We start from the raw sequence: 12,702 nt of genomic DNA, 5'->3' as shown, positions 1-12,702 counted from the left end.
CTCTGTTGCCTATGCTTTTTAAGGCTATTCTTGAAAGCCAGCCTGTTGTACATATGTGATAATAAAATATATATTAGAAAACCTACTATAAATTATGGAATTTTGTAGCTGAGCATACAAAAGAGTTTTATATTTATTAACACATATTAAACCTTTCACAAGCTGAAAAAAAAATAGAACTGTATCCTTTTTCATTTGTGTAGATTCACAGATCTGTCCCAGTTTGCACATTTACTTCATCTTTAGATTCACACAACAATGGTATAAATGCTGTATTAGCATGAATCTGGCCTTGCAACACACCTAGGAGTGGCAAAATTTGAAACCCACCCTTCGGATCTGAACTCATCTGGTGGAAAAGAAAAGACTCTGCTCAGAAACAACTTTGGAGAATTTTGAAAAAACACATATTTGGTAGTTTTGTACATTAGGTTTCCTTAACACAGGGAGACCAAATATCTAATGAGATATTTGTGTGGAAGCACTCACAGGTAGGCTGTCTGTAGTTTCATGGTAGAGCACTTTCTGGGATAGGAGAAGATCAGGTTTTAACCCCATTCAGTATGAAGAGGAATTAAACTCTGACTATTGGGGCTAATGCTTTGACCACTATGTTGTTGCTGGAAAGATAAGCCATTATCATCACTGGTTATTCTTTCTCCTCCAATATGTTGCAATAAAGAAAAAGATGAGCATTGCCAATATGAAAATGATAATTTTAGAAAACATTGTAGTGTCTGAATCCCCAGTGGACAGAGCTGCTTGTTTGGGGCCTTAAGTGAAGTGCCTATTTCTCTAGAAAGAGAGAAGTTAAGACCCATTCATCATCTGTGTTTCCTATTCATTGTCTCTAGGCAACACCCAAAGTGCCTAATTGCACATGCCATGAACTGTACTTGGAGTCACGGTCCCTAACACACCATTCTGGATCCCACATTGTGGCTTTGAATTCTGGATTTCACTCTGTAGCGAAGTTATTTTGGGAGGGCTAAACTCTTATTTATTATCAACTGGTTGCCTTTGTTATAGCTTTGTTCTGGTTCTGGCCAGCACAGAATAATGGATTGGCATTCCTTGTGTTACTATGTTACCAGAAGTAGCATATGTATTATCTTGTTATGATAACATGTGATGAATTCATTTGATTTTGAATTTGATAAATTTCAATTTTGTGCAAATCCCCACTAAATGTAACTCACACAACAAATTGTATATCAAGAATGAAATACTGATTCAGTTCCAAGTTTAACCATGATTGACTCAGATCTAAGCCTAGAAATTCAAAATTTCTGACATGATCAAAAGAGCAGGAATCTCTACTCCTTATATTAACTTTTGTTTCTGGCTTTCATAGCTTGTGAAACAATTTACTGTAAGAGCAAAATATTAGGTGTGCAATCCTATGGTGGAAAGTTTTAGAGATTTTAACAATTATTATACCATACCTTTCCTCCTTCTTTGGGACATGCATAAAATCAAAAGTTCCTTCTTGTTTTGCAATCAAATGCTATCTTATTACTAAATCAGCATTTCTACAAAAATGCAACATATATAAACAATGGAATATTGGGTAGTTTGCTAATCAAAAAAATCTCCTACATCAGCCCACCAAGTAGCAACATTTAGTATATCTCACACCACGTAGGTATTCTGGGATTTAACAGAGATTAATACTCTGGGACTTAATAGAGATTAATCTTCAAACCATAAATAGGAAAACTTATGAGAATACTGTTGAGAATACATTCTCAGTGTTGAATAAAAACATTTCTTTATTATAGGAAATACACATATGAAATGAATCTTTGGGTGGTTTTCAGTCTGACTTTAAAAAACAATGATGCAACGCTGAACAATCTGTGTTGTGAAATTTGCAGAAGTCCATTTATATTCAGATTTAAATAGATCTCTTTATTCAACTAAAAGAACCATAAAAACTTTTCTTGTAACTTTTATCTTAAACCTTTCATTTTCTAATAGTTTTATATTTACATGTTAGGAGCTCTCTGCATGTATGCACTTACACACACACATGTATACACATACATAAAATGTATTTGAAACTGCAGCTAGGTATGTGACTTATTAAGAAAAAACAGAAAAGTATTTAGTGAATATTATATTACTTTTGAATTTTATGGGCTCTCTTAATTAGGGTTGACTTTAATGTTTAATGAAGAAGTATATTTTCTCCACAATATATGTAAAATGTATCTATATCACAATTCTTTTGATTTATATTTCAGACCGATACTGTATTTTGTCAATTGCACCTAGGCGCTAATTATTAAATAAAGGAATTTCTGCTGTGATGATCTGTATTCAGGTGACTCAACAATTAGAATCTAAATTCTAACTGCTTCTTGAACAAAGAATAAGGAATGCTACGCAATGTATGCCACTTATATAGCACTAGCTACATAAGTCCAGTTATAATTCAGTCAATAACATTTTCCAAAGAGCAAGATCCTCCAGTTTGGCCATTTTAGTCTGACCTCCTAGACACTTTAGGAAGTACCTAACAATATCATACGCCATGCAAAGCAATTTCAGCCATGAGTGACAGAAGTCATCTTTCTTATAACAGCCTCACAATTAAAATATTTTCCTATGAAGTGAAACATCTGCACCTAATTCCCAGCTGAGGAGAATTAAGGTCACATTGATGTCACTGGGAGAATGACTTGGGATTCCCAGGATATAGGTCATTTTGGGTAGGGATACTGCTTGCCTCTCTTCCATTGGAGCTGGGACACTGCACAGTGAAGAAATGAAGACTGATTGGACTAGAGGGAGAAAATATGAATCTTAATCTTAAAACACTCTCATTTGAAAGGGGGATACTGGGTTCCAGTGTTTGCTTTCAAGATTGTTTATACAGTTTATCTAAGAATTTTTTTTCATATTAAATGAGTAAACAGTTTGGGGGACAAATATACAGGACTATCTGTTCCTTATGCAGTATCCACGATACAAAGCTGTAAAGTCAAGTCTCCACTTCTTCTCTTGTCTTGCCTCAGTGAGTCTTGAATTCTTCGAAAGGAGAATTTTCCTTAGCCATATCACTTGTTTGTGAGGTGAAAGAACACACTTCTTGGAGAGAGACAAAGTCTCAGCCTTTTCAGGCTGTAGAGAGAATTATACCCTGGTATTTGGTACTAGATGTCAGATCAAGCCACTAATACAGAAGATGGATGGAAGCAGGACCACCACCATCCCCATGGCAATGCCCTAAAAGGGGGGACACCATTCAGTTCTTTCAAAAATGACTGTGAGTGTCGCTCCATCAGAGAAAACTTCTAGCCATTGGATTCAAGCTGGTGAAGACAACTGAATGCAGCTCAGCTTGAGGCACTGCAACACTTGCATGGGGTGGGGAATTTTACTACTGACTTTCCCAAGATATTTCCCTGAGTGACATGCTGTTTCAGACCACATGCTAAAGTAATTCAGTCTCCCATGAAGTGTGTAGGGGGTCTTGGACACCACTTACAGGGCACTGAATTCTACTTTGCAGTGGAACATCTAAAGTTAGATAATGCCTCATTGAATTTTCAGACTCTCAACTCCATTATTTGATGTAGTTTTTAACGTCTAGTTAATGGAAGGAAGAAATATGTTTCCCTAGTTACTTAGAAGAGATTTGTCAGCTATAAAAGCACACAGGAACAACTGATAAAAAGGTAATCCTAAGAAAATGCACTCAGAATGGATTACGAGGTAACAAAGTCAACACAGGCGTACATGTCAGAGTGACAGCTTATATTTACTAATGCCATGAATGTGAGCTGGTTAGTCAGAGCTGCTGAATCTGGCATATTACATGAGCATATCAGTTTCAATAAACACTGAAATACATTTTATTTCATCTTTAACATCACACACTGCAAAATCACAAATGTATTTAACCAAGAGGGTAGGTGAGAATTTCTTAACAAATATGTCATTGCTTTGACATCTGATTTGAAGGACTAAGTTGACTTTGGCTTTAGGCCTTCTGCCTGCTGTGATATGGTAGCAATGAAGACCAAAACTGTGTTAGAGGAGAACTGCAGAGAAAAATAATCTTCAAAAATGAAACATGACCAAAAAAAGCATTTATCAGCAAGACAAGAATTGGAAAGCAAGTGTCTTTCATTCAGTTTTCCACACTGATTTTTCTATTTATTCAGGTCTCTAAACATTTCAGGTACCTTCCCTAATACTAACTAATTATCCTGATAATGTTATGTGAACAAGACAAATATTATTCTTTTTTTAAAGAGAACTTAAGGCAGTCTGAGAAATCATACAAAAATAGAGTGACAGAGAATCCTCATTTTCAGATATTTAACATAGAAACTAAACAATATTTCTGCCCCTTAAAAATAACTCTGTGAAAATAATAGGCAGATCTTATACATTCACACTCACTCTTTGGACAAGTATTACTCCATTTCAACAGCATTGATCCCAAACATAGGAATTTACCTCACAGTCTTGCAGTCTTCATTCAGTGACTCCTTATTACAATAATAAAATTTTTATGAACTCAAATGATGCTATTAAGAAAGGAAAATTAGCCAAAGTCTCTCTGGACTTATTCACAAGACCAGAATATTCACTTCTTATTCCCATAAACCCTGGTTATACATGAAAATGAAACATTAAAGTGCTGGTCCAGAGCCAAGTTGCCCTAATATAAAAGTTTAAACTACAAAGCAAGCTGCTGCTGGAAGACATTAGCGCTATCCATGTAAAGGATCTGTGTCACTGCTGTCCTGTGAAAGGCACTGAAGAACAATTATGCCCATTGCTAATGGAACTAATCAACTTCTCCTCCAAAAAAGCCTTTTGAAAACTATAATATCTTGCCCAGCCAAAGCAGCCAGTATTTGAGCTTCTAACTATTGCCAACAGCATGGGAAAAAACTATTGTGAAAGTATTAGAGAAAGTTCCAGTAATACATGACATTGGCCAGTTGTTGTGGATGCTTCACAGGTTCAGACCAGGGCACAGACCAAAGTCTGCTCTGGCAAGTCCAGTTTACTTTCCCACGGCCATGGCACAAGTAAGATGATCTCCATGCTGTTCTGTTAGACCTCTGCAGTGACTTCGATACAGTGAACTACAGAAAAAAACAGTCTTCAAAGCACTGAAGTAAATATCTTCTTGCATCTAATAATTTCTCACCAATAAGACTCACAGAAGGCAATCTCTCTTCTCTGCAGGCTCTTAGAGTCTATGCTATCCCCTTTTCAGCATTTATATAGGACCAACAGTAAAATAAACAGGGAGGCATCATGTCCCCCCATTTCCATAGTGTGATCATGACATTCAGCTCTCTATTAATTTTTCTTGACACCTTTCAACATATATATGTAATTTTTATAATGACATAGTAATAAGAACACCCGCTTATGGAAGTGAAACACCTAGATGCAAGTCTTCTGCTTCCAGAGGAAATTAAAGCTCGCCTTCAGGGTGAAGTAACAACAATGTACTCACTGGGGGACACTGAGAGGGACTAAGAGAACAGGAACCATTGACTGTGGTTCATGCTGAAGATAAACATAAAGATTTAAAAGGTCAGAAGCACTGGAGAGCAGTGGCACCATCACATCACTTATTGTTCTGGCCACGCTTTTGAACAGATGCAGTCTCAACTGCTTTACCATGTGCTTAGCTCACTGCTGCCTATGTGTATAATGCATGCTTATGGCATAACTACTGGATTAGGCCCTGAGCTAAAGGGCAATATATGTCTATTTTGTGAAGCCAAAAATTAGGCGTTAAAATGCTTAGTATAGACAAAACAACATCGCCCCAGGAAGGCAGAGCAGTATAACTTTATGTGCCTAACAAACTTTAGTAGTGAGAACATGAGACATCTAACGATTCTTAGCCACATTACAAGTAAAGAAGGCTTTTGTGGAGATTGCTCATCTGGACCCGCAGACCTAAATTCATCCCAGGTGGCACTTCAGGCACATAAATGTTTTTTTGAATCTGGATCTATGTTTCATCTTCCTTTATAATGATCCTGACAAACTATCTGTGACCTCCACCCTGGATTACTGTAGCTCACTATGTGGCTGAAGCTGAATGTGAGCGTAAAGTACGGGATCCAGATGTGGCTGCTCATCTTTTCCACTGCTCACATCGTTATAGAATAACAGACTTGAACCTAAGTCTCTCCACAAGCTCCCAAGTAGTTTTTAGAATAGACTCAATAAAGAACTGAGGCATTTTAAGTTGTTCATCTCAGTGATGAAGCAGGCATCCGGTTTCAGAGCATATGGAGAGTCAAGACCCTTAGAATCGTAAACTGGACAGCCCAGACATTGAGAAGCCTATGATATGGTATTCACAGAGATACATCTGAAAGCTTCTCTAGAGTTTAAGGGTCCCCTAGAGCCAAAGTCAGGAATCCTTCGTGGTACATTAGGACACAGATATCTAAAACTCCTCTCTCAAAGAACTGAGCAGAGTTAATTCTCTCATTTCAAAGCAAAAGTTGGGTGGTAGTGCAACATTCACTTTTACTAAAAATATTGCAGTTAGAATACTTACTAAAAAAAGCAGACAATATAAGTTCAGTTCACCACCATCTTCCAGGACAAAACCTTTATCTGTTACAGAGATGCTTTTTCTCATGATCTTTCTGGTCTCAGGAATTTTTAATTCTGTCCTACACAGGGGCACAACTTCATCCAGATTTACTAGAACGTGGTTTTTGTTTTTGTTTTTTTCAGTTCTGTATATAACTTAGTGGTTAGATCCATTAATTAACAATATCAAAAAAATGTGTGTTTAAACCCCTTCTGGCTGAGTAGCAAGCTGATCTCAGATCTTCAATTGTTTAGTCCAACAGTCAGGCTAATATTTACAAAGTGGGTTGCACCACAACTACTTTTTTCTAAGAAAAACTTACATTGTTTGAGAAGCTCAATCCTGCTCATGTGGGTTAAACATGCTCACAAGATCTTGGATGGAAGAACACTCCTTAGGCCTTACCTGTGCAATGGATACTTCAGCTCAGTATAAACTAATTTTTGCATGTGCAGAAGCAAACTGAAGAGGAAATTGTATGATAAACAGCAGTGTTATAGTGTGGTTAGGCACTTTCAAGGGAAAATGGCATCTGAATTAGAGTGTCTTTAGATGTCAATTCTGGCATCTCAGTTAGGCTTAACTACTAATTACTGGAATAAGTACAGCCTAAGTACTGCTGTGGGTTCCTCACTTTATCAAATTTAATCCATTACAGAATTTTCAAACCTATGGATGGTTCAAGACCCAGTTACATTAAAGTTTACATTTGATATAAGGGCTATAGTGACTGTTAAATCACAAAGCCCCAGTTAAATCTTGGGAAAACAAGGGTGGAGCATTTTCTGTGGGGAACCAGCTATGCATCCAGAGCAGATCAAGCAAATCAGGGTCTCCATGTTTTTAAGAGACCTTGTAAGTCTTCTTACTAGATGCCACAAGAAGGGGTGCAATTTAGTAATTTGGATTGATAGACAAGATATTTCCTGTCTCACCTAAGCAGGATTTCTTTGCTTATTCTTTAACTCTTACCCTGAGAAGAGTGAAATAATGTAGTTTATATTGGTTTTCACCATTATCACAGCATAAACAGGGAATGTATGAAATTTCTAGCTTTAAGTTATGTGGCATGCCAAGTTTGACTTTCTTAAGCTGTGCTAATTCTAAACTACAATACTGGCTAAAAGATCTCAGGAAAGGTTCACTTGTGAATTTCAAAGGCAAGCTAAGACTCAGCTGTAACTTGGCAGAGCTGAGTTCCAGGCAACTATGATTCAGCCTTTTCCTTCTTTACATGTTATCTTTCACTTTCTTTCATCTTACCTTTTCCAGCCTTTCATATTTCAGAGGAAAATGGAGTTATATAGAAAAAGATCATAGTCCAGGGTTTTGGACTTCTATGTTAACAGATTATTTTCAGAAGAACTACAGATTAAGGTTAAGCACACAGAGAATTACTGAAGGATACTGCACAATCAATAACAGTAGCCACACTTCAGGCTGAAAAATGAAAGTATTTTCATGGAGCATTCGAACAGTTTATAGAGATAATAAGACTCTTCTTTGAATTTGTCCATTATTGATCTACAAATGACAATGCAGTTCACCACCATCCAGCCAAACTAAGACATTTAAAAGTACAGTATCTCTACCACAAGACCACAGAGAAAAATTGTAGGTGGTTCTCTCTGTGTCAGCTAGTCCAGCAGAGTATTATCATCCTCAAAAATTCACAATTTATGATGTGAGAATGTCAATTCATAGATTATAAAATGAAAAATCAAAATGTTTGATAAGATTTTGGACAAAAATCTAGCCCATTCTACACTACTACTACGCTGAATAATGGCTGAAAGCCTTGCCATTTTTTAGTTGCTTCATATAATTAGGTTTTAACACAGTTGATGAAAAAGGCAACTACAACAAATTTAACATATGTAATAAATAAGGAAATTTGCATTGGATTTGGAGGATCTGGCAGGCTGCCATTCACCACAAAGTCCTGGAACAAGATAAAGTCATCCATATATTTAACAGATGTTAAACAAAATAAAAATATAAAAGTGTTATGGCTAAAAATTTCTTATGGTGAATTCAGATGTGGCTCCATGTTCATAACATGACTGACTTGACAAACAAAAAGTATAGGGCGTGACAGTCCAGATAAATAAAACACGTAATAGAAAGGCCACACACAATGTGGGATCTCATAAACTACTGCAAATATTTGTACTGTTCTAAAGTCATCTTGATAAAAATTAACTATGTATTCTCTGCTTCTAACCAATTTTTCTGAAAAGAATTTACATTTAATTTAAATACACGGTTAAATGTCCTGGTGTGTATACATTTTCTCCTCTGTAGAAGTACCAAGCTTATGGTTCTGTAGTGCAGTCATTTATTTCTTACTTGCAAATCAGACCATGCTTGACAAGACATTAGAGTACAGCAACCCTTCCCATAATAAGAAATTACATCTGGCTTCTATTTTGGTTCTCTACTGAAATGGTTTCCTTGAATTTGTTTTCTTGATATAAATGTCCTTGGTCAAGGTATATGACAAATGAAATTAATTTGCAAAAATATTTCATTTAATTGCTTGTTCCAATATTGAAGGAAGCTTGTGCAACCTTTGAGTTTGTTTTCTTATTCAAAGCTGTACAGATGAAATTCCCAGCTTCCATCACTGTGTAAAGATTTACTCCCTAAAAAACAGAGGTAAAAAATGTTAAGAATAATAAATACACACACTGAAAATGCTTAAACTGCATGTTGTCTGGGTCTAGATTCTAATTTTTGCAAACAATGGGTACGATATATAGCACAGGGAAATTATGGAGATGAGTAGAGTTCTACTGGCTTACACAATAACCAGTTTCTTAATGTTTGAAGAGTTCTGCCATTCTGAGGGTGATTCCTTGTCCTAACAGCAGTGTGTGGAATACTCTAGTAATATTTTTCAAAGGCAGAAGAAACTGGAATAGACACCTGGAATAACAACTAGAAGAAACTAGAAGAAAAGTGCAGTATCAAAATACGTACTGTACTTATTTATCACTGAAAACTATGAAACTTCATGTTTATAAGTAAAGTATCCCATTCACAGCTCAAGAAAACGGAGGAGACTTACACTTGAATTGGCAACTGACACCAGTGAGAAATGGGATCCTGCATTCTCTTAAATAAATATAATCTTCTTCTTGAAGAAGTTCTCTTCAATTTAAAATTACAATTTACATTACTAACACAAGTGAGCAAAAAAATGTGCAGATGATTGATCGGTCCTGGCTAAAAAAATGTTCCTTGAGCAATCAACTGTTTTTTTTAAATAACATAAGACATTGGTACCTCTTGATTGCTGAAGTGCAATCAGATCACTGATCAAGGCAGAAAAAATACTTTGTTATTAGTCTCCTGAACTACTCATGTAGAGTTAAAGTTTTAGAGTTAGATCACAAAAATGATATAAGTACTTGTTCCAAAGACTGGGATTTAGAAGCCAGTAAAGTTTCTGCAGAAGGGATGCAAAAAAAGGGATTTTGAATTGTCAATACACTGAGCAGACAGTTACATAAAACTGGGGGAAGTGTGTCACTGGCATTAAAGAGTACAAGATGTATTGCATTGGAAATACACTTTCATAACACTTATGGATTTATGCACTACAGTCTAGTAGTGCATAGACCTGATTCAGTTGCTTAAACCCTTTATTGGATCTAGCACTTATTTCCATGTTCTACAATAATCTTTGTCTTTTCCACCCTTGTGGTCAGCTAGAAATGTTAATGAGAATAGAAATTATTTCATGGAAATAGAATCAAAAGCATTTTTAATTCAAAACAAATGTTTCAAAGTTTCTGATCATCTCTAGTACTTAGCACCATTTAAAACATATTGTTCAAATACATCCTTTTATAACTCTGACATCATTACAGAGTTACAACAGGGGTGATTTCAGCTCATTCTGTTTATCCTTTATTGGTCATTACTTAGCTTTAGTTTGTAAAGCACTATTGTTCATAATGTAATCTAAAAAATTCTTAGAGCATCTGTGCTTTTTTACCAGGAAGGAATGAGAAACATGCCACCATAGACATACCTGGTAGTTAGGTAATGGAAGATGCCAAAATAAAAAAAAAAAAACAGCTATAGAAAATTCACATTTTCAGCACTTTAACACTGCATAATGTGATATGTGCTGATAAGAAACATATGTTCACAGTTCACATTCATTAAATGGAATACAAGCATCTCTGCCATTTAAATTTTCTTAAGTGTCATGAACCAAAGAGGATTACCATGAGGGCCCAAAACCCAGCATTTACAAGCATGATTCACAAACGGGGGTGAGAAAAGAGTAGTGACAAAGGTTTGTAAGGTTCTTGTGTCAAAATAACATGTCTTCAGTTAGATGTTCAGAAATGCGCTTGAATGTGTTTGGTAACCACTCCACATACTCAGAATTATTCTCTGATACCATGAAACACAAGCAAACACATACATCTCCAATAGTGTCTCTGATCTTGGACAAGCAACCTAAGTTGGAACCCTGTAAGAAACAGGCAAAATCCTTTAACTCCCATTGACTTCAGTTAATCAGTTCTCATTCAGCATTCATAAATACCAAGTCTATTATCTCTCTGGACTTTGGGTTTGCTGCCTGTAATGTGAGGCTAATAGTTGCTTCTCAGAAAGGCTTATTGTTTGCTAAGCACTTTGAAGGCATCATAACCACAAGTACTATTACTGTAATTACATAGGAACCATATAGAAACTGTCTTCATATAAAGTACATCTCTCTACAAATTTTCAGAAGCATTAATGATCTATTACATAATTGTCTATTCATTTACCATGGTACAACAAATCAGTCTCTTTGTAGATGGACTCTTCTAGAAATTTACTTCACCTTTACCCTGCTAGAGATTAATTTCACATGCTACTTTTTGGTTATACCTTCCAAAGAACGCTATAAAACAAACATTAATTATTATTTTGATGCATCCAGTCAATCTGAACATAATAATGAACACTTAAATATTGTCTATCCTTTTGCTGACACTTGAAGTGACTTTAGTCTTCAGCTGTAAAAAGACCTCAGCTTCTCACCAAATGAGAGCTTTAGTGCATAGCCGAAAGGAACAAGAGAACGAGCTCCTTGGAAATGGACGCCATTAGTAATTATAATTTCAGTATGTGCCATTATACAAAAAGGGACATATAAACAGACTGTTTTGATAATGATTACCAAATTGACCATAGTACCAAGAATCAACACGACAAGACCAAACTTCATATATTAATATAATAATTTTGAGGCTCCACATCTATGTTTGGGAATTTGTCTCTTCTTAATGGGACACAAAAGGGTCAAGAAGCAAAGTCTTGTGTTTTACTATTGCATAATCTAAAAATAAAAAAGGGGGAGAACTAAATATGTTTGACAGTGGGGAAAAGGACACTTATCTTCACAAGATTTTATATCAGCCTTTAGGACCAGTTAGATTCCTGCCTGGAGACCAGTTTGTTCACAATTTAGTAAATCTTATCAACCAACCCGGAACCAGGTACATTGATTTAATCAGGACCATTTTATCTAATTGATTCCTTTTGCTAACAATCAGTTAGAAAAGTCAATGGGTATTTTGTCTAAGAAAAGAGTATACTAAAAGCCTAAGTTTGAAGGGTGCACAGCAACATAAACAGTGTGAAGTGAAATGCATGATTTCTCCTCCTCACTCCAAAGAACTGTGTTATTTTAAAAGAACAAACACATTCTTTGTGAAAAAAGCAACCCCACAGCACCTCCAAACAGTTCAAAACAGAGTCCACTTATATAATGGGCACTTGTGATTAAATTTTTCCTATACAGTTATCTGACATCTAATCAGAACTCCCTAAGAAGCACATGAAAGCAGATAAGCATTACATTGCACTCTGTAAGGTACTGAATATGATTTAAGAGTTCACAGGGGATGTACGATTTGGAGACAAGTTCCATGATCCTTTTATGCTGAGGAAGATTGTTAGCATGCCTGCCACATTGAACTACAAAAACTACAGCTCCGCAATAACTTAGATTTTTGTATGCCAGAAATCGGGCTTTTTAAATTTCTTCCTACAATAATTTAAATACAAACCACACAAGTTCCATTTTTGGCAGCTCTTTA

General features: G+C 35.9%; 1 protein-coding gene across 1 annotated transcript in view; it reads right to left on the bottom strand.

The window, feature by feature from the left end:
- Window positions 1–8,914: 8,914 nt before the first annotated feature.
- Window positions 8,915–12,702, bottom strand: part of HMGCLL1 (3-hydroxymethyl-3-methylglutaryl-CoA lyase like 1) — a 56,433-nt gene continuing 52,645 nt past the window's right edge. Inside the window, exon 8 of the mRNA XM_026074266.1 lies at window positions 8,915–9,237. Coding sequence (XP_025930051.1) covers window positions 9,124–9,237 — 114 coding nt within the window. The 3' untranslated portion in view covers window positions 8,915–9,123. The remainder of the gene's footprint in view (window positions 9,238–12,702) is intronic.

Source organism: Apteryx rowi, unplaced genomic scaffold, assembly GCF_003343035.1.
Source record: "Apteryx rowi isolate R43461 unplaced genomic scaffold, aptRow1 scaffold_383, whole genome shotgun sequence".
Classification (NCBI taxonomy): Eukaryota; Metazoa; Chordata; class Aves; order Apterygiformes; family Apterygidae; genus Apteryx; species Apteryx rowi.
This window is presented reverse-complemented; position numbering and strand designations above follow the sequence as displayed.